Below are 23,478 nucleotides of genomic sequence, written 5' to 3' on the forward strand. Positions count from 1 at the left end.
AATGTTAAGCACATGGATTCAATGGTGAAGCTTTGGCTTTTCTTTTCTTTTCTTTTTTTGAAGGCTTGTTTATGCACCTAAATTGTAAAACAATTTACATGCTCATGCATTCAGGTGTATGGCAATATATATTGGAACATTTGAACTTTACACTCAGAAAAAAAAACACTGTAACTGTTGCAGCAGTGTTTCTATTTTCCACGAATAGGGTATGCAATAGGGCCTCAAATACTTCAAATTTAAGAAATGGTCAACTAACCAGATTTAAACATTAACGTAAACAACAGAGAACACTAAACTGTGAAAACCAAGGGCTTATAAACACAGGGAGTAATCAAGGGAAAACAGAACAGGTGTGGAACTAATTACAAACCATGACAACAGATGAACGAACTGAGGAACTCAGTCAAAATGGAGACAATGAAAATCAAACTAAACAAGGCATGCACGTAACAATATCATGCATGTATATCATACACATTTATTTTTCTTATAGCATCTAGCTAGTAAAGAGTTAAGCAAAATGTTTGTTTAATAGTACTGATAAACTTATTGTTGATTAATTAAAAATCTGATAATTTTTTACAATAACTTTGGTTACAGGTTTGAAGGTTGAGCTTAATGATTGCAGTCAACATAACTGAGAAAATTAAATGAAATTAATTAAATGAAATTAATTAAATGAAATATTTCGAGAATAAAGTTGCAATATTTCGAGATAAATTTTGAATTTTTCGAGATTAAAGTCGAAATATTACAAAAATACAGTCTTCCGTAGAAGTTCTTTTTTTCTTGTTTTTTTTTTGGTAAATAAATGCGCCCGTGAAGTCGAACTGCCTCTGACATGGATCTAAATATAATAATATCTTTTTACTTTTATCTGGGCTTTCAACAAAAGGAAATTCTACAGGTGCTAATCTACCAACATGGCATTACCATGGCATTGCCTATAGACGAGCACAAAGACTCCGCCGGAGTAGGTACCACAATCCTGGTCCAAACTTTATGTTACGTTGACTCGAAGCCTACGTGTCTTCGTGCTCATCTATAGGCAATGCCATCTGGGTCAAGAACACTTAACAGTAACCGTACTGTCTCCCTCTTCACCATAAATATTCTTTCTGGATACATTTTAAGTGCATCATTCTGTATCCAATCATTTGGCCAGATCCCGTGATTTTCTCAGATATAAAGCTGGATAACTCCATCCAGTCTGAAAAGTGTTTTCGCCTGTAAATTGTGGAACGTCCTAAAACAAATGGTAATGCCATGTTGTTAGATTAGCACCTGTAGAATTTCCTTTTGTTGAAAGCCCAGATAAAACTAAAAAGCTACTATTATGTTTAGATAAAAAAAAAAAAAAAAGAACTTCTACGGAAGACTGTATTCTTGTAATTTTTACTTTATTCTCAAAATATTACGACTTTATTCTCTAAATATTTCGACATTAATCTCGTAATTTTATTTTATTTATTTTTTATTTTATTTTTTGTTGCGGTTGAGGGCTTCCGTAATTTCTAGACAATTTTTAAGGAATTCAATATTTTAGTAACGTCGTGTTTAAAACTAGCTACTTGTCAGGTTTAACAACTGAGTTCTCACAGCAAAAACGAAAAGAAAAAAAAATGTTTAAGGTATTTTTCTTTGATGCTTTAAAAAACAGTTTTGGACACCATATGGGAGAACCATATTTGTGGAAAGTGCCATATCAGTCCAGATAGCTGTTCAAGCAAATGCTTCCATGTGATCAACCAGTGTATGGAGCCAAGAAAGAAACAGGCATGTCTCAAGTCTTCAGCTGTCGTAGTGTGGGCACATGTGCTGAAACTAAAGCCCCTGCGCTGGTTCCAAGATCCAAAGAGACCGATCACTGCCTGAAGGTAGTGATGTCACATACCTGTACAGGGTCTCGGGTAGATAGTGGCAAACACAAAGGCACACACAACAACACAGACTACAGCTTTCCATGCAGTGAGCTCAGTCCTTATCACTACCTGCAGACTCAGGGCTGAGAGATGGAGAGGGGGAGACAAAGAGAGACACAGAGACTGGAAAGAGGTATGCATGACAGTCAGCAAAACAGGAATTGGAAAAGCTAGTTTGACTTTAAGCAGAAGCCATGTCAGCAGACTCAAAGCATTTCATCTCCTCAGAGAGAAAGAGCAGAACGGAAGAAGGTTAGAAACACAACGAATGCAAATGTGGTATTAATGAGCTTCATTTTTGCTTAAGTTTGTTTGACAGCAGGAGTTTTCACAAAAATTGAATCTGTTTTTAGTAGACAGTACTGCCCACCTACTTAGACTAAAACCATAAATATTTTACTGTACTTGTTTCTGTCACGGTATGTGGCAGATACGAAGCTAGTGATGGGACGGTTGATACCGGGGCTCTGACATGGTTTTCAAAGCACTATTGTATCACACACTGTACCGAAGCTTGTATCGAAATGACCACGTCAAATACAAATACCACGTGATTGATGACGATTGATGACGTTTGAAGCTTCGAACGTCATGCAGTATCAGAAGGTCGGGACAGCTGGTTTGAAAAAAATTGCCGCTTCACGACCCCACCTGATGCATAAAAAGGGAAATGATTACTGAGGAGGCATTATTTAAATTATTTAACACTACACTTCCATATAACATAATTTATATTTTTTAAAAACAGAACACCCAAAATATTTTTTTTCAATTACAATTACTATAATTATGATCACATACTTATTATAATATTTTATATCATTGATCAATATGTGAATCCGTTGACCAGGCTACACATGACACGAGTTGTGGTCTCATTGGCACAAATTAATTTAGATGAGATTAGATATAACTGTATTGATCCCACACTTGTCTGTCACGGACTTCCGAAGCTTTGTTTGGTCACATGCTTTTTCTGCTCTGCTGTGATTTGTTAGATATGGTGGAGAAAACAAGTGTGACACCAGATGTCACTAATGCGAAGTGTTAAAAGCTTCGAGTAATGAACCTTTTTTCGGCACAATTTGATGAAAGCTCAAATGCTTCAGAAAGCCTCGATTTCCCATCACTATATGAAGCGCACGATGAAGGAATAAACAAAATGGTCTTTAATTATATCTTCCAACACAAAAAACAGGAAAATAACATGGAGAAACGCAACCTTGTAACATAAACGATGAGTCCGACTGAAACTGAGGGCTTAAATACATAGAGCAAACAAAGGAGCTAACGAGATAATTAATGAGGGACAGGTGAATGAGATTAATCAATAAGACAAACAGAAAACTGGGTCAAATGAAAATAGCAACTGAACACAATGAAAACTAAGACAAAACAAAACATAACCCTGACAATTGTACTTTATTTTATATTTACTTTGTTTTCCTTATATATATATATATATATATATATACACACATATACACACATACACAGCACACGCGCATTTTACCCTCAACACGACCCGGTGCACCGCGCACATGCACGCATCCTTAAGATATTAAATTATAGGCTAATAAATTGGTTTCACTTTATTTTGATGGTCCCTTTAACACATTCTGTTGACTATAAGTAGCGTCACACCTACATGTCTACTAACTCTCATTAGAGTGTTAGTAGAGTATTAGTAGACTGGTAGGGTTAGGGTTAGAATAAGTTGACATGTAGTTGCAGAGTTACTTATAGTCAGTAGAATGTCGGTTGGAGGAGCATCACAATAAAGAGTTAGTAGATATTAAGCAGACACTCTACTAATACTCCAATGAAAGTTAGTTGACATGTAGTTGCAGAGCTACTTATAGTCAACAGAATGTTCAAAAGGGACCATCAAAATAAAGTGTTACCAATAAATTTTCATAAAACACAAGGCCTACATCATAAAACTCAGAAGAGTATGTATTTTAATATCTCTGTTGTTCTCTGTTCTCCAGTTTTTAGATAGTCAATTATAAGTAATTATATAAGTAATTATATTGATTTATATCTTAATTTATTTTTTTAAACTTACTGGGCGAAGGCGACCATGCTAACAGCCATCATTTACCCTGCCATACCAAGCTGATGCAAAGCGTAGGTGAATTTATATCTACACAGAAGAAAGCCCTGCTAGGCTCTTCCCCGGTGCGGATTGTGTCGAGCCATTCGTTAGTCTGGTTGTTTGATGAGAAAAATGTGAAATGTAGTTGCAATAAACGAGATAAGAATCTGCACATCAGCTGCAGCAGCGGAGGACTCTTATTCTGCTGTGCGGAACTGAGGAAGAACTGATGACGCAACAGTTTGATCTTCGGCTGACAAATCAGAGGAAAGTGTTTCATTCCCGCCCACGTGTAGAAATCGAATATTCAAGCGGTTTATTCATTTTTCTACCTTAGAGAACCTTTTGGAAAAAAATATTTCACACTGTTCCTCATTTTTCACTGTTCTTACAGTATTTATCTGAAGATGAGCTGCTTCCAACTGGTTTGGCAGTTCAGACATACTGTTATTTGTTACACTGGCAAAACTTGCGAAAACTGAGCAGCAGATTTACATCCTGAGTTCAAGCTCAGTTCAGTGTGTATTTATAACAGAACATATTTTAAATGCAGTGGGAAGTCACCTCCCACTCTAGACACCTCTTCTGAATTGTGCCTTGCGCACTGACACACTGACTGCAGCATTTCTGCTGAACAGCTCTTCTTATCCTCAAAGCACTTGAACTTTTCTGGTCACACTGTATAGGTCAGTTTAGTTTAGTTTAGTTTCTTATAAAGCACATTTCTACTGTCATAAGGCGCTGTACAAAAACAAACAAAGAACACAAACACATTAATATTGACCAAGAAAAGAAGAGTCACATGGTGATGTCAAGTATGTGTATTTGATAGGGGTTTAATGATACATTGTTATATAGAGATATCGCAATTTAAAAATGTAAACGATATGATTCGCAGTATAGGGTTAGTTTTTTTTTAGCTCAGCTTACTGTATTTATAAGGTATAATTCACCCAAAAATGTTAATTCTGCGTGTAAGCTGTCTGTGAAAGAGATTCAACGAATACCTGCATTGAAAGCGAGAGTACTGTGTGAGAAAAAGAATGAAAGTTTATGGAGATTTCAGTGACATTGCTCCATTAAACTACTATATAGAATGTTGAATATAATGTAATAATATTATTTCAATAATAAAGTAATAATAATAAAAAAAACTCTCTTCTTTATTGTGGCTCAAAATAGCGCAATAGTATCATATTGTGATTTGTTTTGAATCATGACATGAGTGTATCGTTACACCCCTAGTATTTAATTTTGACAGTATCCATGAAAGATGGGTAACAGAGCTTATCCAGAGCTTTTTGCCAATAGACCTTGTTATTTTTGTTTATGTGTGGTCTGAGTTGCTTTATCCCTGATGGATGGATGGAGGGATAGATGGATGGATGGATGCTGAAAATTGAGCTTTAGTAAGGTAGGATCTAGAGTGACTTTACCAGCTCACAACGTGGATGCAGACAATATAAAAAAGTGCAAAAAAGGGAACTCATCAATTTAAGAAAACATCTCCATACTGAGTTACTCATACAAAGAAAGTTAACAACAGCTGACAAGCTCCACTCAAGACGTCACACTAATTGGTAAAAAGGTTAAAGGGATAGTTCGCCCAAAAATGATATTTAAGCCATGATTTACTCACCCTCAAGCCGTTCGAGATGCATATGTCAATCTTTTTTCAGACGAACACATTTTCAGTTATTTTAGAAAATGTCTTAGATCTTTCAGTGGTTATAATGTGAAGCAATGGGGTCCAGCTGCTTCAAGTCCGAAAATGTGCATGCATCCTTCACAAAAATAATCCATCCGGCTCCAGGGGGATAAACGAAGGCCTTCTGAGGGTAATCCGTGCGGTTTTGTCGTTTTGGAGATGGATGCTGGCGTATGACGTAGGACATAGCGCAGGAAGCGTCGTGACGTAGAACGAACATGACAGTGCAGCCAGAGAGCAGAGCAAAACAAAACTCTACGTTCGTTCTACGTCACGACGCTTCCTACGCTACGTCCTACGTCATATGCCAGCATCCATCTCCATGAACGCGCGTCGACCGCTACCGGAAGCCAGTTATTTTCGTTTATAAAGTTTTAAATATGTATATTTTTACGACAAAACCGCACGGATTACCCTCAGAAGGCCTTCGTTTATCCCCCTGGAGCCGGATGGATTACTTTTGTGAAGGATGCATGCACATTTTCGGACTTGAAGCAGGTGGACCCCATTGCTTCACATTATAACCACTGAAAGGTCTAAGACATTTTCTAAAATAACTGAAAATGTGTTCGTCTGAAAAAAGATTGACATATGCATCTCGAACGGCTTGAGGGTGAGTAAATCATGGCTTAAATATCATTTTTGGGCGAACTATCCCTACGTGCGTACGCTAATCTAGTGGATGGGACTCAGTGTGCGTTAATGTGTCAGTCTGGGAGGAAGCATTGTGTGCTGATTAGGTCCCGGCAACACATAATTTCCCTCATGATCAGCATTGTGCAAAACCGCTGCTAAAGTCAGCAGAGGAGAATAGACAAGCAGACAGAGAGATCAAGAGACAGACTTCGCCTTGTATCGGTATCGAGTTCGCAACCGTCTCTGGTTGAGTCACCTACCTGTAAAACAAACGTCAGAAAAGTGTAAAACCGGCAGATGCTGGTTTTCATTGAAATCACTCCTGTTCGCGCCATGTGTTGAGTGATTTGTCACCGGGAAGCCGCCAGAATGCTCATTAAAAGAAATGGTTTAGAGGTGTACACTCTCTTATGCTCAGATTTATGGAGACCAGTGATTTGATGAGCTCTGAGCCATATTCTGAGACACTGATACTCCCATATGCTGAAATAAAATTTAAAACTACATCCTTGCCAATTATACATTTCCCCGTTCCATCCGGCTAATATGAATTTTGACCCATGCCGGCACAGGTGAGACTATAACACACATAAATGTGGCACTTGTGCTCAGAACCATATTGAAAAAGATTGTTCTCACACTACAGGCCGTGACCGTGTCGACCTGTGCATTGGCCGCAAACAAACCCGAGCTGGCCATTATCTTTGTGGGTCATGGCTAGAACCATAAATTGGTTAAACCTCTGGACTACAGAGGTGTATGTGATCCATAACACCATGCACTGCTAGGTGCTAATCTTCAGGGGATAATAGCAGCCTGTGAGTTGGTGTCATACCAAGTGTGTAGTCTTGCTGTCAAACTCTCATTAGAGCTGCTGAGGTGAATGTTACGGCTTTACTGTTTGTTGGTGTTTGTAACAGCTCTTATTGTACTGTAAGGGCTTTTGTTAGACCCGTTTGTTGTACATAAGAGGCTGCCTGTTGCTTATAAGCAAGAGCTCTCAGAATTAGCAGGCAGGCCAGCCTGATCAATTTTCATTCAGTAAGTTCAACTTAATTGTTTATTTGCGTTGGAAATCAAAAGCATTTGGCCCCAACTAGCTGGCAGTTACGCAAAGAGTGCAATTACCTGGGGAAATAAATTATTGTCATTAGGTAACACTACATTATGATTGTGTTAGATTGATCCTTCAGTTGACGGCTTTCTAAATTGCTCTGTTGGGTAAATTAAATATTGAATTGTCAGATCTCTATTCCTTCTCCCCAAAACGTATTTTGTTGTGGAATCGTACTTGCACAACATTTGCTTTCTCTTGATATTATAATTGAGTGATATGGCATTTATGAAGGAAGCTAAAACAGACATTGATTGATGCAGGTGAAATGTTTTTTGTTTGTGTTTACAGCCCTCAAGTTTAGCCAAATTTCAAAAACTTTTAAGGTGCCCCAGACATGTTTCCAAACTTTTATCCCTTTGAATTATATATTTTTTCCCCCACAAAGGTTTTTGCTTAGCGGCTACAAGTGTGTGTGTGTGTGTGTGTGTGTGTGTGTGTGTGTGTGTGTGTGTGTGTGTGTGTGTGTGTGTGCAGGTTTAGCCCTCTGCACAGCTGCTCTTTGAAGCTCTGCAGCTGTAAGGCTCCTATCAAACGCCATCATTAAGACCATCCCTGTGACAGTGAAGGAGACCCTTTCTCTGACCCTACCCTCTCATTAGTGTGTGTGTGTGTGTGTGTGTGTGTGTGTCGCGCAGGTGGGTTTTATGTTCTACTTTATAGTACAAGAACCATCTGAATGTGTGCTATTATGGATGCATACAGTATACCGGCACCATGATGGCTATCGGCCGATATTAGAGCATTTATTTATTTCTTATTATTTACTACTTAATATTTTTTTATTGATATTGGATTAAATTGGATTTAATTGTGCATGCTTATTTCTCCTATATGTACTTTTTCCTTCATTTAATACTCATATAAAGTTAACCATTAAGAATGCTAATAATTTAGTATAATTTATCAGGTTATTGTATCCAGAGTTTTAATACAGTGCATCCCTATTTGATATATTTTAAGTCATCCAAATGTTATAGAATTACAATTCATTATTCATACTGAGTCATGCACAGTGTACCCCCCTCATCATAGATTTTGGGAAAGCGTTCCCAGATCTCCAAACCCCTAGTCTATGGCCCTACATTTTCTCAGAGTGTGTGAGTTATTGTTAATAACTTTGTGTTATTAACTCTGGTGATGTGTGTTTGTATCGCAGGAGAACTTGTGGCTGGACAGTGTATCTCTGCTTATCAAAGATTCATTTGAAGGAGAGATGCTGATGATTGACAACCTCTCTGGCTCTGTCTTCCATCATTACTCCTCTCCACCCGTCTGCAAAGACTGCAGGACTCATCCGCAAGAGGTACGGCTTCACACTGGAGATTTGTCGGTGTTTGTTGCAAATGCACATGGCGGTATTTTTGATCATTTTCACAGAATTGCATGGCCCCCAGAATATTTTGTAGTATAAATATCTGAACATGCAATATATCAAAAGAGAGAACAGAGCCTCTGCTTTTAAACACATGAACAAACCAAAAATCCAGCTTCATGCATTCTTTTTTTTAATCAACACTTGAATGTGGGTAAATTTCATTAGACAAGCAACATTTTAAACAAAAAGCTGAGAAAATCACATTGTTGTCAAAGACTATGCTCGGGGCGGATTCAGAACGGTGATCAAAACATAGATGGAGTAGATCGAGTCCATCAACACCCCCAAAGCTTCACAGTCGTTAACCCTTCCTGGGTCGACATTTCATTCAGTAACGGTTGGCAGTTTTGATTTATATGTATATGCTGTTTAATGTTTGAGGATTGTGTTATTTTACACTTGCAGCTTCTGTCACTTGTTTCTGCTTCTTCTTCGACTGTGTTTTGATCCGGAGATTCTGTACTCTTTCAGAAGATGCACAATTGCGCCCCCCTACCATATAACATTGAAAACATGAGTCGTGTTTCCAATGCAGGAACTTTCCCCAGGAACTAGGGACTTTGGGGTGGTTCTCGGTGTGTTTCAACTGCATGAACCAGGGTCTAAATGAAGTTCTGGGTAAAAATGTCCCCGTCAGAAAGTCCCTGATCGCGAGGTAGTACTTTTTCAAAGTTCAGGAACTTCCAGAGGTGGGACTTGAGCGCTGAACATGCTGATTGGTTGAGTTCATGCAGCAATTTGTTTGGTTGACTCCATTCAGCATTTTGTTTCAACCACCATTTTTAAAAGTCTGTTGCCGTGCATGCAGTAAAGGTGATGATACACTTGGCAACTTTTTGAGCAATGTTGCTGGGCAATGTTGCCATCAACGGAGAACCAGGTGAGACACAGGCCCACCTGTGATGTAAAATATCCAGATAGAAATGTGTTTCCCATTCTCAATGGGAAAGTGCCCAAGCAACAATCGCTCGGCAACATTGCTCTAAAAGTTGCCCTGTGTATCATCACCTTAAGAGTTTTTACTATTTGAATCAACAATGGGGTTTAAAAAAATACGGCCGATGGACCGACGACGAGGTTCAGGCTTTATTAAAGGGTAACTAAACCCCTGGTCAGAGCCTGACTCCACCCACTGGCAATATTTGAAAAATGCTGGAAAAGTGGGCATACCCCAGCCGAGATAGAGGGGACGAACCGAGGGCGGGGCTGAGCGGGGGGGCGTGCACCTGAGACCTGCAGTGACGGATTAATTGACAGCTGCTGTCAGACTCTAAAATGGAGAGTGACTCACAGGGTCACAAGACGACGTAAAGTACATGCATCTGATGAGTTTTATCGAGTTGATGTCAATAGCGCACACTCTCTGTAGGCATATTCATATTTTGCCGCTATGTGGAAAAAATGCAGCAAAATGCGCCGGCACGTTTGTCGACCCCAGAGGATTAACTTTAGCCTTACCATAAAATGTGATTATATATATGATCACTCACATCAAGACGCCGCTGCGGTGGTGGAGTCCATGCAGGAGGAGCAGTGTTTGGCACTGCGTTGCTTTTCAGCGCGAGCTGTGTGGAGAAGCCTATTTCCACCTCTATTGCGTTGGAGAAGCAATCCCGCATAAAATTCAGGTTGCACACTTGAGCTCCACTGGCGCCTAATTTCCAAGTCTGCTGGAAAGCTATGCAATCCAGCAGTGCTGTTGCAACCAGCAACACTACACCTACGCAGGGCTGCCAACTCTCACGCATTGAGCGTGAGACTCACGCAATTTATACTTTTCACACGCTCTCACGCCACACATCCATTTTCTCACGCACAGAAAAATTGTGGAGCAAAGAGGTACTTTTAATATTAAACTAATTCTCAGCTCTTAGATTCCGTCAATTTTATTACGAAATTCAGACAAAAATACCTTTGGCGCTTGTAAATGTGACGTGACAGATCGCTGAGTGCCTCAGTTCAAGTGCACGTGAACCGATCACCTGTTACTTTTTTATTTAAAGATGCAGTACAACTTACCGAAAGTATACATAATATCGACCAATTAGTGTTTTTCAACCACGGAAAGAGGTCAATATAACAGCAGGAGAACAATTATGTCACATAACGTTACATTTACCTCAGGAAAGCCATTTAACGACCATAGCATGTTAACTGAATAGAAAAAATAGCTAGAGAGGAGATTTTGCTGAGCATTATATTACATATTTATTATATTTTTACTTATGTCATTAAATAATTGTTATTATAACAAAAACTGCATTATATTTAATGTTATTTTTAACCTTTAATAATACCAGCAGATTGGGCCCTCTATGTTTACAGCATTAGGTGAGATTATTTTTTTAAATAAAATTTTAAATAAACATGTATCCAAATGAGTCAATATTGAATCAAAATCGGAATCAAATCACAAGAATGGAATTGAAATCTTGAAATTTTTGTCAAGCAATAATAAACACTGTATCCTATACCAGTCATTGTACAATGTAAACATTGTAACATGTTGTCACTAAACTTCATAAAATTCTATTTAGTTACCAAATGTTTTGACAATCACAATTACACTTACTGTGATGCAATATTTGTTTTTACAAAAAAATCTCACTCCAAGCTAAACTAAAAAGTTGGCAGCCCTGCCTACGTACCCACCTGACCACTGTACTAAATACAGATAAAACTACGCTAACTTGAAGCTATCCTAACTGATGCAATACTATGTGTGGTGAGCTCGTACCAAGGGAGAGCGTGGTGAGCTGGAACCTGCTTACGTCACATAGTACCGCTTACGTCACGCAGCACCACAAACATCCAATAGGAAAATTCAACTGCAGTAGCCACCGTTCAACCTGAAGAGGGCAGCACTCAGACGTTTTTACACCATATATTGTAGAATTAAAACACTTTATACCCAAATGTCAAAAAAGTTACTTGAATCAATGAACAGCACTAATAAAGCCCCATTCTTAGAGATCATTAACTATAAAAAGTTGGTTTAGGGTTTAGTTACCCTTTAAGCTCATATGCGTATATTAAGTATAATTAAAAATGAATTGAAATTCAAATGAATGTAATTTTTATCTTGAAAGCAAAGTTTGAATGTTGGCTTCACCAAATGCTTGAAATTAGTTTTTAGTCTTTAAGGTTTACACATTCATTGGATGGATGGATGGATGGACTACAGTACATAATTTAATGTACACACACAAAGTCTCCCAATGCTTGTGTCCCATCACAGTGACAGACAGGATAGGGGTAGTTTAGGAAAAAAGTACTTCAATGGGTAACCTCCACACCTGTCATTCTGCTATTCTGCCAGGTTGCCAACAATGTCAGTCCATCAGTCTGTTTCCATCGCCTTTTCTCTGCTCTCCATGCAGTATATCTCTGATTTGCAAGCTCTTCTCTCTCACTCACTCTGTTTTCGACATCTCTCTTCTTGAATTACCCAAATTTCTTCTTTGAAAAGTCATCACGTTTTCAGACATGAACCATGCTCTCCATATCAATTCTCCATATCTGTCTCTTTTGGCAGTTTTATTACTCAAAATTCACCACACTCTGCAAACTCTATCCGTTGGTCCGGCACAGAAAGTCAAATGCTATGAAAGGATTTTAATAATTAAATCCCCTCTCAATTCTCATTGCTATAAATTCTGGCCCACAGCAGATCCACATGGCTGAACTGGAGCAGGCGTCTCTGAGGTCGGAGCAGCTTTCAGATAAGTCATCCTCACCAGCACTGCCTGATGACCTCAGCCTGGATGAGCAGAGCGTGTACCAGATGGCTGCTAAGGAGGGCAAGGTGAACTTTCTCTCAGAAAGATGATTTTGTCACAATGCTTCACCCCCTTAATTATCTCAGTAGCCACACTTACAATTTAAAATAGAAAGAATAAAAGAAAAGAATAAAATACTTTTATTCAGCAAGGGTGCATTAAATTGATCAAAAGTTACAGTAAAGACATTTATAATGTTACAAAAGATTATATTTCAGATAAATGAAATTAAACTTTCTATTCATCAAACAATCCTGAAAAAAAAATTGTGCACAACTGTTTTCAAGATTGATAATTATAATGAATATTTTTTGAGCATCAAATCATCATATTAGAATGATTTCTGAAGGATCATGTGTATGGAAGGAATTTTCTGCCAAATTTAAATAAATAAATTAAATGATTAAAATGAAAATTAAAACCAGATTAACGATTTCATTACAGAAAACAGTACGCAAAATATGTGACAAAATTGAGAATGAAATTAAATGATTTCATTTTCACAGCATTATCCCTGTCAAATTGAAAAATAAAATGCAATTGGTGATTTCACATTTCATTTTCACTACAGTCTCGAGGCAAGACTGCCAATATTAAAATGAAAAGCCAAACGTGAAAAAGAAACTACAAATACAGTTTTTACAATGCTCTTTAGTAACGCTCACGCAATAATAGTGACACAATTCAAATACAAATGTAAATTTTCGTTTTCATTTTAATTTCTCTTTTATTTCACAGTTTTCATTTTTGTTTTCATTTTCAAAGACAACCTGCATGCAAATTCTATGTTAATGAGTGGGTGTGGCTTATTCTAGTAACGGTGCTAGAGGCACCCCTTCTGTAAAGCGAAGTCGTCGACGTCCCGTGTACATGAGAGTTGAATGTGTGAAACGAAATTATTTAAATGTGATTATATTCTAATCGAGATGACGAGATATGGCGAAATCTGTTAGTGAGCTTTTGCGGGAAGCTGCCGCAGCATTAGAACATGGAAACAACCAGCCTGACCATGTTAGTTATGATGTTAGACTCAGGCTAGACCATAATCGACGATGAGGTTCATTCATGTATTAGGCTGTTTTGGAAATTCAACTATTTGGGTGTACAAAAGTCTTAGTAACACAATTTCTACAACAATTATAGCCAGACATTAATACCCGCTAGCTTTAACCGAGAACCTCGGCCAATGTTTCATATTCGCGTCGTGCCTAACAACGCCCTTCAGCCGTGACTTATTCAGATACAGCATAGCCTGTATCTGTCCGCTGTTTAACTGTTACGTGTCTTTTGGTTATTTTAAGTTTGTGTACAAAAAGAATCACAATGCTGATTTTCATTTCCAGTAACAACTTCTGGATGAGATCGAGAAAGCGAGTGTACCTGCATTTACAGTAGGCTAGATATAGCATTTTCCTTCAGGTCAGTCCTATATTCATAATAAAAAATCCGTTTGAATGTCCGGTGTGATATCTTGTACTTTTAACAGTTAATAGGGGTTGTCCGTGCCTATAGTCATGCCAGTTGCGTCTTTCTTCTCCGTGATCACAAGTTTGAGTCATTTCAAAAGTCTTCTCTACTGACTGACTGACTCACTCATTAAGACAGTCTTTGTCTCCATCTAATGGAGAAATAATGTAACTTCTTCTGTTGCTTTATGGTCAGGGACTATTTTTTTTTCTCCAGCGGAAGGAATTGTCTTTTAGTGATTCATTTTACTTCATGAAAGTTGCATAGATACATATGTTTCGGGATTAATATTTGTATTGCGTGGTAACCATTTTATAAAAGCAATAAGGTACTCTAGGCTAGTGCTGTATCTGAATAAGTCACGGCTGAAGGGCGTTGTTAGGCACAACGCGAATATGAAACATTGGCCGAGGTTCTTGGTTAAAGCCAGTGGGTATTAATGTCTGGCTATAATTGTTGTAGAAATTGTGTTACTAAGACTTCTGTACACCCAAATAGTTGAATTTCCAAAACAGCCTAATACATGAATGAACCTCATCGTCGATTATGGTCTAGTCTGAGTCTAACATCATAACTAACATGGTCAGGCTGGTTGTTTCCATGTTCTAATGCTGCGGCAGCTTCTCGCAAAAGCTCACTAACAGATTTCGCCATATCTTGTCGTCTCGATTACAATATAATCACATTTAAATAATTTCGTCTCACACATTCAACTCATGCACACGGGACATCGACGACTTCGCTTTACAGAAGGCGTGTCTCAGCGCCGTTACTAGAATAAGCCACACCCACTCATTAACATAGAATTTGCATGCAGGTTGTCTTTGAAAATGAAAACGAAAATGAAAACTGTGAAATAAAAGAGGAATTAAAATGAAAATGAAAATTTACATTTGTATTTGAATTGTGTCACTATTATTGCGTGAGCGTTACTAAAGAGCATTGTAAAAACTGTATTTGTAGTTTCTTTTTCACGTTTGGCTTTTCATTTTAATATTGGCAGTCTTGCCTCGAGACTGTAGTGAAAATGAAATGTGAAATCACCAATTGCATTTTATTTTTCAATTTGACAGGGATAATGCTGTGAAAATGAAATCATTTAATTTCATTCTCAATTTTGTCACATATTTTGCGTACTGTTTTCTGTAATGAAATCGTTAATCTGGTTTTAATTTTAATTTTAATCATTTAATTTATTTATTTAAATTTGGCAGAAAATGCTTTCCATACTGTAGTAATGATGTTGAAAATTCAGCTTTGCATCAATGGAATAAATTATATTTTAAAATATATTCAAATAGATAACAGTTATTTTAAACTGTCGTAATATTTAACAATATTACTGGTTTTTGTTGTTGTTATTTTTTGTATTTTTAATCAAATAAATGCAGCCTTGGTGAGCATAAGAGACATCTTTTAAAAACATTAAAAATCGTACTGATCCCAAACTTTTGAATGGCAGTGTATATATACTGTATATATGGTATTTTCATTGCTCAGATTCCCCAGAGCATCAATATTAGATCTGGTCCAAGCTGGTTGCTGAAGAAAAAGGCTTTATTTTGATGCCCCCGGAAATTAACTACCTCTATCTGATAAATATATAACTGCTGTAATCCATTACATCCCAAACTATGATCCTTTTTAATTGAATATAATCAGTTAGAATGACCAGACTCGCACTAATTGGATTGAAGTAATCAAATAACTATAAGCTGTTAGTCTAAATCCTGCAGTCTCATGGGGCATGTAGCTCTGCTGCTCAACCAGCATAGTTCTTCTGCAGACTTTAATCATCTCTATCCATTTGTTAGAGAAACACCGTACAGGACAATATGTGGGGCAGATGGCTCAGGTGATCCAGCATAGCCTAATCGCTCCTTAAAGGAGAATTTCACTTTTCGAATGAAAATTAGCCCATGATTTACTCACCCTCAAGCCATCTTAGGTGTATATGACTTTATTCTTTCAGATGAATACAATCAGAGTTATTTTAAAAAATATCCTGGCTCTTCCAAGTTTTATCATGGCAGTGGATGGCAACCAACAGATTGAAGCTCAAAAACGTGCATTCATCCGTCATAAACGAACTTGAAACGGCTCCAGGGGGTTAATAAAGGCCTCCTGAAGCAAAATGATGAGTTTGTGTAAAAAAAATATTAATATTTAAAACTTTATAAAGTAAAATAACTAGCTTCCGGCCAAACAAACATACGCATTCCACTTAAGTGTAAAGTGCAACTTATGCGAGTAATGCGACATACTGCTGATACTTACGCTACGCCATGACGCACTACACTACTTCTGACGTCATGAGTTGCGTAAGTTGCGCATTAGGGGTAGGGTTGGGTACCGAAACCAGGCAAGTAACCGGTATGTAACTGGACCGAATCAAAACGCAGATTTCGGTGCCTCATTTCGGTGCCACTTAAATGCCTCAGCTGTCTGTTGAAATATTTGAAACGGACGCAAGAAGCATCATCACCACATGTGATCGCTAGTTAACCCTTTGACGCGTACAATCGTTCACACCGGTGTGATTAGAACGTTCAGATCACGTGATCATCAACTTCTAAATTCAAATTTGCGTTCGCGCATTGGCTTGTGCTGAGCCAGAGACAGACGCTCTCAGCGCTGCCATATTATTTCCCAACTATTCAGTGTTTTCAACCACAATAGGGTTTATTTTAGGTTTCAAACATTTTAATACACATAACTATACTAACACAGTACTAGCAAAACAACATTTATAATTTGTAAAATACACACTGATGTCTATGGAAGCGGCAATAACAATCCTTTCAATTATAAATTGATGACATGTTTAGACACGCATTGTGTAGTTAACTATAAAATTTACTGTTCTTCTCACACTTCACCAGCCACTTACTTTAATGTATTTCGGGAGAAGTGGATGAATTGACATGTTGTAGGCCTAAATCTGACAGATACAATTCTCTGAACTGCAGTGCGTACTAACATGGCACCCATTGTGCGTTATAGATCAACTAACATGAATCATGATCATTATAAAGGTTTCTTAAATGACAAAACACATTCACTTACATGTATTTAAGAATAAAAATACATACAATAACAGACCGGCGTACATCTAATAAATTATTATTAGAGATTATTAGAGATATTAGAGATTACACTACATCCTTATGCATCGCTTTCTGCCAGGACTTTTACATGCTTTTCCCAAATCTCGGAAGTGACCTCGATGTCCGGGTTAGCGGTAGCATAAGCCATCAGGCAAGTGTTATTTAAATAAACTCCTGATGTACTTACAAACTTTCCAATGCCTCGTTTTATGAGTACAGAACCTATTTGTACTACTATATAAGTGGGATAAATTACGAGATACATCATAGGATCCATTAGCGCCTGCAGTGCACTAAGCCATTCGTTCTAAAATAACACTCACCTTGTGCAGGACATGCAATAAGTCAGGAGAGTTGTCATATTTGGCCAGAGAAGGCAAAAAATGTGAAAAGAGTTGCTGAAATTTAAAGCTGGTTTTTAGCATACCGAATACAGACTACGTTGCTGTTATTAGTACTGTAGTGTTATTTAGTGTTAAATTATTGTATTTAGGTTTGGTGGCTTAGGTTTTATTGTGAATTTGTTATGCAAATTTGTTGTGTTTTGTATTTAGACTACTTATGTTTATATATTTGCTCTACAATTTTAATATATTCAGTTAAGAATTTTTTATTATTTTTTATTTTTTTCAATAAAAAAGACATTATTTAATGTCATTCACCATCGTTTTGAAGCTCTCTTTTTTTTAAAGTGTCGGTTCAAGCACCGTTTAGGCTCCTGTACCATTTTAAAAGTATCAATTTGGCACCAGTATCGGAAAAAACCCAAACGATACCCAACCCTAATTAGGGGCAAGTAGACTGCGTATGTTCGTTTGGCCAGAAGCTAGAATTTTACTTTGTAACGTGTTAAATATTAATATTTTTCTTGCACAAACTCATCATTTTGCTTCAGAAGGCCTTTATTAACCCACAGGAGCCATTTGGAGTTCATTTATGATGGATGGATGCACGTTTTTGAGCTTAAATCTGTTGGTTGCCATCCACTGCCATTATAAAACTTAGAAGAGACAGGATATTTTTTAATATAGCTCTGATTGTATTCGTCTGAAAGAAGAAAGCCATATACATCTAAGATGGCTTGAGGGTGAGTAAATCATGGGCTAATTTTCATTTTAAAGTGAACTACTCCTTTAATCTCTTTTACTGTTATAGAGAGAAGCCCTGGATACAGAGAAACTAAAAGAGTTTTGTTTACCATGAAAGCAAGATATAAGAGTCCTAAAGCCTCCCAGGATACTGAAAGCTCATGCTAATGTTTTTTGCTCAGGAAAGGGGCTGTGATGAGTGTCTAACCTCAGAAGAACCAGGGGGGAGAGGTCACAGCAGGTTACGGCGACCCTCTTGGGTTCACAGCTCCGGGGCAGAGGATGGGGCAGAAACGCATGGAGGCGGTTCTCAAAGTCCACATCACAACACACCTGCTCGTCACAGCATAGGTAGGCACCTTCACTGTACTGCAGGAGTAATACTGGAGAACAAAGCAAGAAAACTGTTGTGCTGTTCGTTTCCTTTCTGCTATGCTGAGAGTTTGAATTGTAATTGAACACCTAAAAACGTTGACCTAACTTAAAGAATTACAGTCAATTTGTTAACTCAGATAGCAGCTGAAAACTTTTGTTCATCTAATGAACTTAAAAATTATTGTCAACGCAGCTAAAGATTGTTTAGCATTTAGCAATGCAAGGAGCAACAAACCTCATTCTTTCATCATTGTGTATGATTTTCAAAGCCCACTACATAATAGTGATATATGGTTCGCGAACAAATTGTTCTTTTGAACCGGTTCTTTTTAGTCAACTGTCTGAACTAGTTTACCAAATCGGACTGAACCTTCTGAAACAGTCTGCAGCACAAGTCAGCACAGATCTACAAGTTACTCAATCAAAACTCACTTCCAGATGTGTCTGACAGTCACTCCATCTCAAAATGAACCAATTTTCCAGAGTACATGATCCTAGGATCCCAACTCATCCAGCGTTCCAGTTAGTTCAACAGTACACTGAACTGAGAACAGTCTTTCGGGCATGTCCGACATGCTGAGAACTGTCTGCCGAGGGTTTCATAAAGGGGGCAAAATGTATGTTTCTGATGTCTTTTGCTGAAAAGCATAAAGTATAACAAATAAAAGGTATTGGAAATATAACAGAGATGCGATGGCAGTAGTTCGTCCCTTTGGAATTATAAGGTTCTATCTGACATTTTTGTCAAAATTGAGTTATTCACATATTCTTATTCTGTAACCACTTCTTTACATTATGTGATTGTTTTTTAAGTTGTGTACATTTTGGAACTTTTTATTTAGAAAATAAAAAGGTTCTTTCTACACAGTCGAATGGAATGCAAAAACTTTAAAGCTCAATATCTCAAAACCAGTCAGAATGCAGATAGAACCTTATAATTCCAAGGGGACGAGTTCTCGAATCAACAGCCAGCAATACTGATAGCAGTTCTTGCTCGAGTCAAGAGTCAGCTAATGGTTTCAACATTTCTCGAGTCACCAGTACACTGAACTGAGGAAACAGTTCTGACTCGGACATGTCCGTGAAGATCCACTGAGCTGCTGATACAAGCATCTGCGTGAATGAGCAGTTAACCTGAATGAGAGGCGAAATTAAAGGTTTTTTATGGTTTTTCATGGTTTATGTAAAAAGGTGAGTTGATTAAGACTAGTTTATTTATTATTGTATGCTTTTAAACATCATTATTGGGTGCTTTAATAATAGAACTGAGTATTCGTGACATCTTTGTGTGATTTATTCATTTAAATTCTACATCTGTAAATTCAAACTCAAATTGCCCTTCTGCATCCTGTTTGCTCCCTCAATTTAATTTCAATTAAAATTCAGTAATTGAATTTGTGTGCAGGTGGAGTTCCATGTAGCAGCAGTAATCAAGACTACCCAGAGGTTTCTGAAGTTTCAAGCCGCTCTAACACTCTTATTCGTCTCCCAGCTGAATTCTTCCACCCAGCTGCCGCGGTCCTCCCTGCACCCTCGAGAGGCCGACCGGGACACAAACCAAGAGGGCTCCGTCTAACTTCCCCAGCCTCATGGGCATCTCTACGCTCTCCTGGAGCAAACACCAGGCTGCTCACCACACAGGTATGTACTCAGTGTTTAAATGGAGGGAGGCTGGGGGCTCCTGGTGTTTCATTGAAACTAGAATACTAGAAACAGGGTTTAGTTAGGTCGCTTTTTTTGTGAGGGCAAACCAACAAGAGCTTAGACAGAATTTGAACACTGTATGGGCTTACATACGTGTACATCTTATGCACCTTGTTATCAATTCATTGCTAAAATATTTGACCCTTCTGTCCTCAGTATCCATCTCACAGTGACTCCTCCCTGGCTACGGGCAGCTCAGAGGGCAGTCTACCGACCACCATGGAAGAAGGGCTCAGTTTCATCTTATCCACCCCCCAGCCCCTGCTGGACACCCTCCTCGACGAGCGCGCCAGTTTCTCCACAGAGACCCTGAGACCCAGTCCTCCAGCCGCCCAGAACCTCCAACCAGCGAGGGGGCACCAGCGCAGCAAGAGCAACTGTGAAAAGAACATCCGTGCAGGAAGCACTCAGCAAGGCTCTGATGAGGATGTGGGGATGGTACGGTGCGGCTTTAACCAGACATGTGACAGCCAGCAGCTCTCGGAGTCGCCGAGCAGCCTGTCACTCACGTCACTGCTTCTGCCGAGTTCTCTAGCGCCCCCGTCTGTGAAAAAGTGCAACAGCACGGGCAGCTTAGACCAGGGAACTCTCACAACCCAAGAAAAGGTGTTTTCAAAAGAGCCACTGGGTAATATCACAAGTCCCTGGAAAGAAAGGAAGGAAGGAGGAAGAGAGAGGCAGTTGGAGGCAGCACATGGAAAAGACGCGGAAAGTACAAGCCAAATAACAATCGTGGGCTCTAGAAAAAATAGATGAAACTCTACCTTGAGTTAGTTATTTCTAAAGCCCACTACTCGATCTCTGTTTTTTTTTCAGGGAGCAGTTTGACATGTGGCATTCCATCTCAAAGTCTTTCTCTCTCTAACTCCCTGTTTTCATTTGTGACCTGTTACCATTTTGTATTTGCTTGTGGTAAACGTCCGACAGGACTGTAGAGAAACTGGATGGAGAGACTTGAGAGAAGCAGTTTGGCCCCTCAGTGCATGACTAGAGAGAAAGTTCAATCAGCTGCCTGAAGGATCAGGTCAGGAAACAACGTACTGTACCTGTAGAGCTTTCCAAATGCTGGAATGCTAGGAGTTTTCTTGAAATACAAAAGTATATATAAAGAAACTGAAAAGATATAGTAAAGGAGATTTCTTCTCTAAAAGAGGGTATGCTGTGTTTAAAGATTTAATGCAGTTAAGTATACACTTTCAGTATACATACTTTTTACAGGTTATCTGTTCATTTGTCATTCTGTTTGTTTGTTCCTGTCTGTATTCTATATATTTAAGGATATCGAAAATTGTTCCACCGTCAGCCTGAAGAAAAGCTTTCGTTTTAGAGAGGGACCAAACTAAATGAAAGGAAGTCAGACTGTCTGTCATTTTATTTATTGATTTATTAAAATTTGTTTAAATTATTGTTTGTATATTTATTTAAAGGGCAAATGTAGAAATATGTAATCTCCTACCTTTTGCATTAGGAGATGAAGAAAATATGGACACAAGGACAAAGAACAGCCCTCTGCATGACGGAGTCTCTTTACAAAGAAGTTCAATGTAACTATTACTGAAGATGTCAATGCTGGATGAAAGGAGTGAGGTTTTTACTCAGATATTTTTTTATTGATATGCTCTGGATCAAGGAATAGGTGACTCGCGTTGTTGTGGTCACTTTTGTCCTCCCCACAACCCAAAAACATTTCTCTATGTGACTTTATTCTCTGCAAGTGGCTTCCATTTTTATAATTTTGGTTAGGTGGAGGGGACTCTTTGTATGCTGGGGTGAAAAGATCCAAGCAAACAAAAAAACAAAACAAAAAAAAAAAGGAAGAGAAAAAGGGGGGGGGGAGGATTTTAGACTGTGGATTACCTGAACTCTTGGATGTTTTTGGAGGTTGAATACAGCCAGACGCAAAGGATGATGAACAGGCCATGGGATTTAAATGCTTCTTCAAGAGCCTCTGCTTTATTTTGGTCCTTGGATGGCATGTCAGATGAAGAAAACACAATACGGTGATTTTTAGCTTTCATTTTGACAAAACTAGGTTGATTGGATTTGCAACTGAATCAATTATTTATACATGAATTTTCTTTAGCATGGTTACTGGACTGCAGTAGGGCACCTCTTATTTATTATTCCTCCTCTTTAAAAGAAATTGCACTTGTTTGCTCTTTATTTCATCTAGCTTATAGACTTCGTCACTGTATTCATGTGCAAGTGTAGGTATGACACTCCAAATATCTTAGTTTAGTCTGCCGTAGTGTTTTGCACCCCTGGTTAGTTTTCTTTTGTAATATTCATGTGATTATCACAATTAGACTTGACCTGTTGATGAACTTCATTGACACTTGATTAGTAGTGACTGTCCATCCATGACGTCGGGGTCTCTGTACATTACATCAGTTGTGTTGTGGTTTAGTCAGGACCCAAGCGTGGGATTGTCATTTTAATCTTGCCAATTCCAGTCATGAAGCCACCATTTTGAAATAAGAAACTCTGAAGCATTAAAGTTTAATCCACAAAACACAATAACAAAGGGCTTACTTGGTTTCCAAGGTGTTCTTGGATCTCACAAGACAATTTTTGCTAATAGTGTGCAAGACTTCAAAGGTTAGTCTGACACTACAGCAATAAACAGTAGCTTTGTGTGCCCCAAGTAAACAAAATGATGTCAATGTCTTTTTTTCTTCTTCAAGTAGAGTATTTACCCTTGTTTACTAGCCTAAGTAACAATACCTGCACGACGTGAGGGCTGATCACATTACATAACCATTCGATCGTTGAGAATAGATGGACTGCCAATGGTTCAGATGAACATATGAAGTCATTTTGAACTCAGGACCTTGGAAAATACCACTACTGAGCGCTCTGTTTCCTCAGGGAGACAGATAGCTGGAAAAAAAAGAGGGCTGTATGTTAAATGTTAATGTTCATTTGATTTGACTTTGCATTTAATGCTCTAATAAGCTTGCGTCAGTGCATCACCATTATAGTAGAACACGAGCGGTGGCAAGTGTTGTAAGAGTGACAGGTAGACCAAGAGTTAATGTATTGCCATCGTTGTATAGTTTAAAAGTGTATGTAGCTTAAAGAAAAATCTGACAATGCATT

At 38.3% G+C, this 23,478-nt stretch overlaps 1 protein-coding gene across 1 annotated transcript in view; it reads left to right on the forward strand.

The window, feature by feature from the left end:
- The window catches only part of cacna1ia (calcium voltage-gated channel subunit alpha1 Ia), a 125,717-nt gene that overhangs the window by 92,323 nt on the left and 9,916 nt on the right, over window positions 1–23,478 (forward strand). Inside the window, exons 31-35 of the mRNA XM_084117691.1 lie at window positions 8,641–8,787; window positions 12,527–12,664; window positions 18,483–18,651; window positions 20,081–20,316; window positions 20,536–22,379. Of these exons, the coding sequence (XP_083973817.1) occupies window positions 8,641–8,787; window positions 12,527–12,664; window positions 18,483–18,651; window positions 20,081–20,316; window positions 20,536–21,135 (1,290 nt within the window). The 3' untranslated portion in view covers window positions 21,136–22,379. The remainder of the gene's footprint in view (window positions 1–8,640; window positions 8,788–12,526; window positions 12,665–18,482; window positions 18,652–20,080; window positions 20,317–20,535; window positions 22,380–23,478) is intronic.

Source organism: Abramis brama (assembly GCF_963993115.1).
Source record: "Abramis brama genome assembly, chromosome: 1".
Lineage (NCBI taxonomy): Eukaryota > Metazoa > Chordata > Actinopteri > Cypriniformes > Leuciscidae > Abramis > Abramis brama.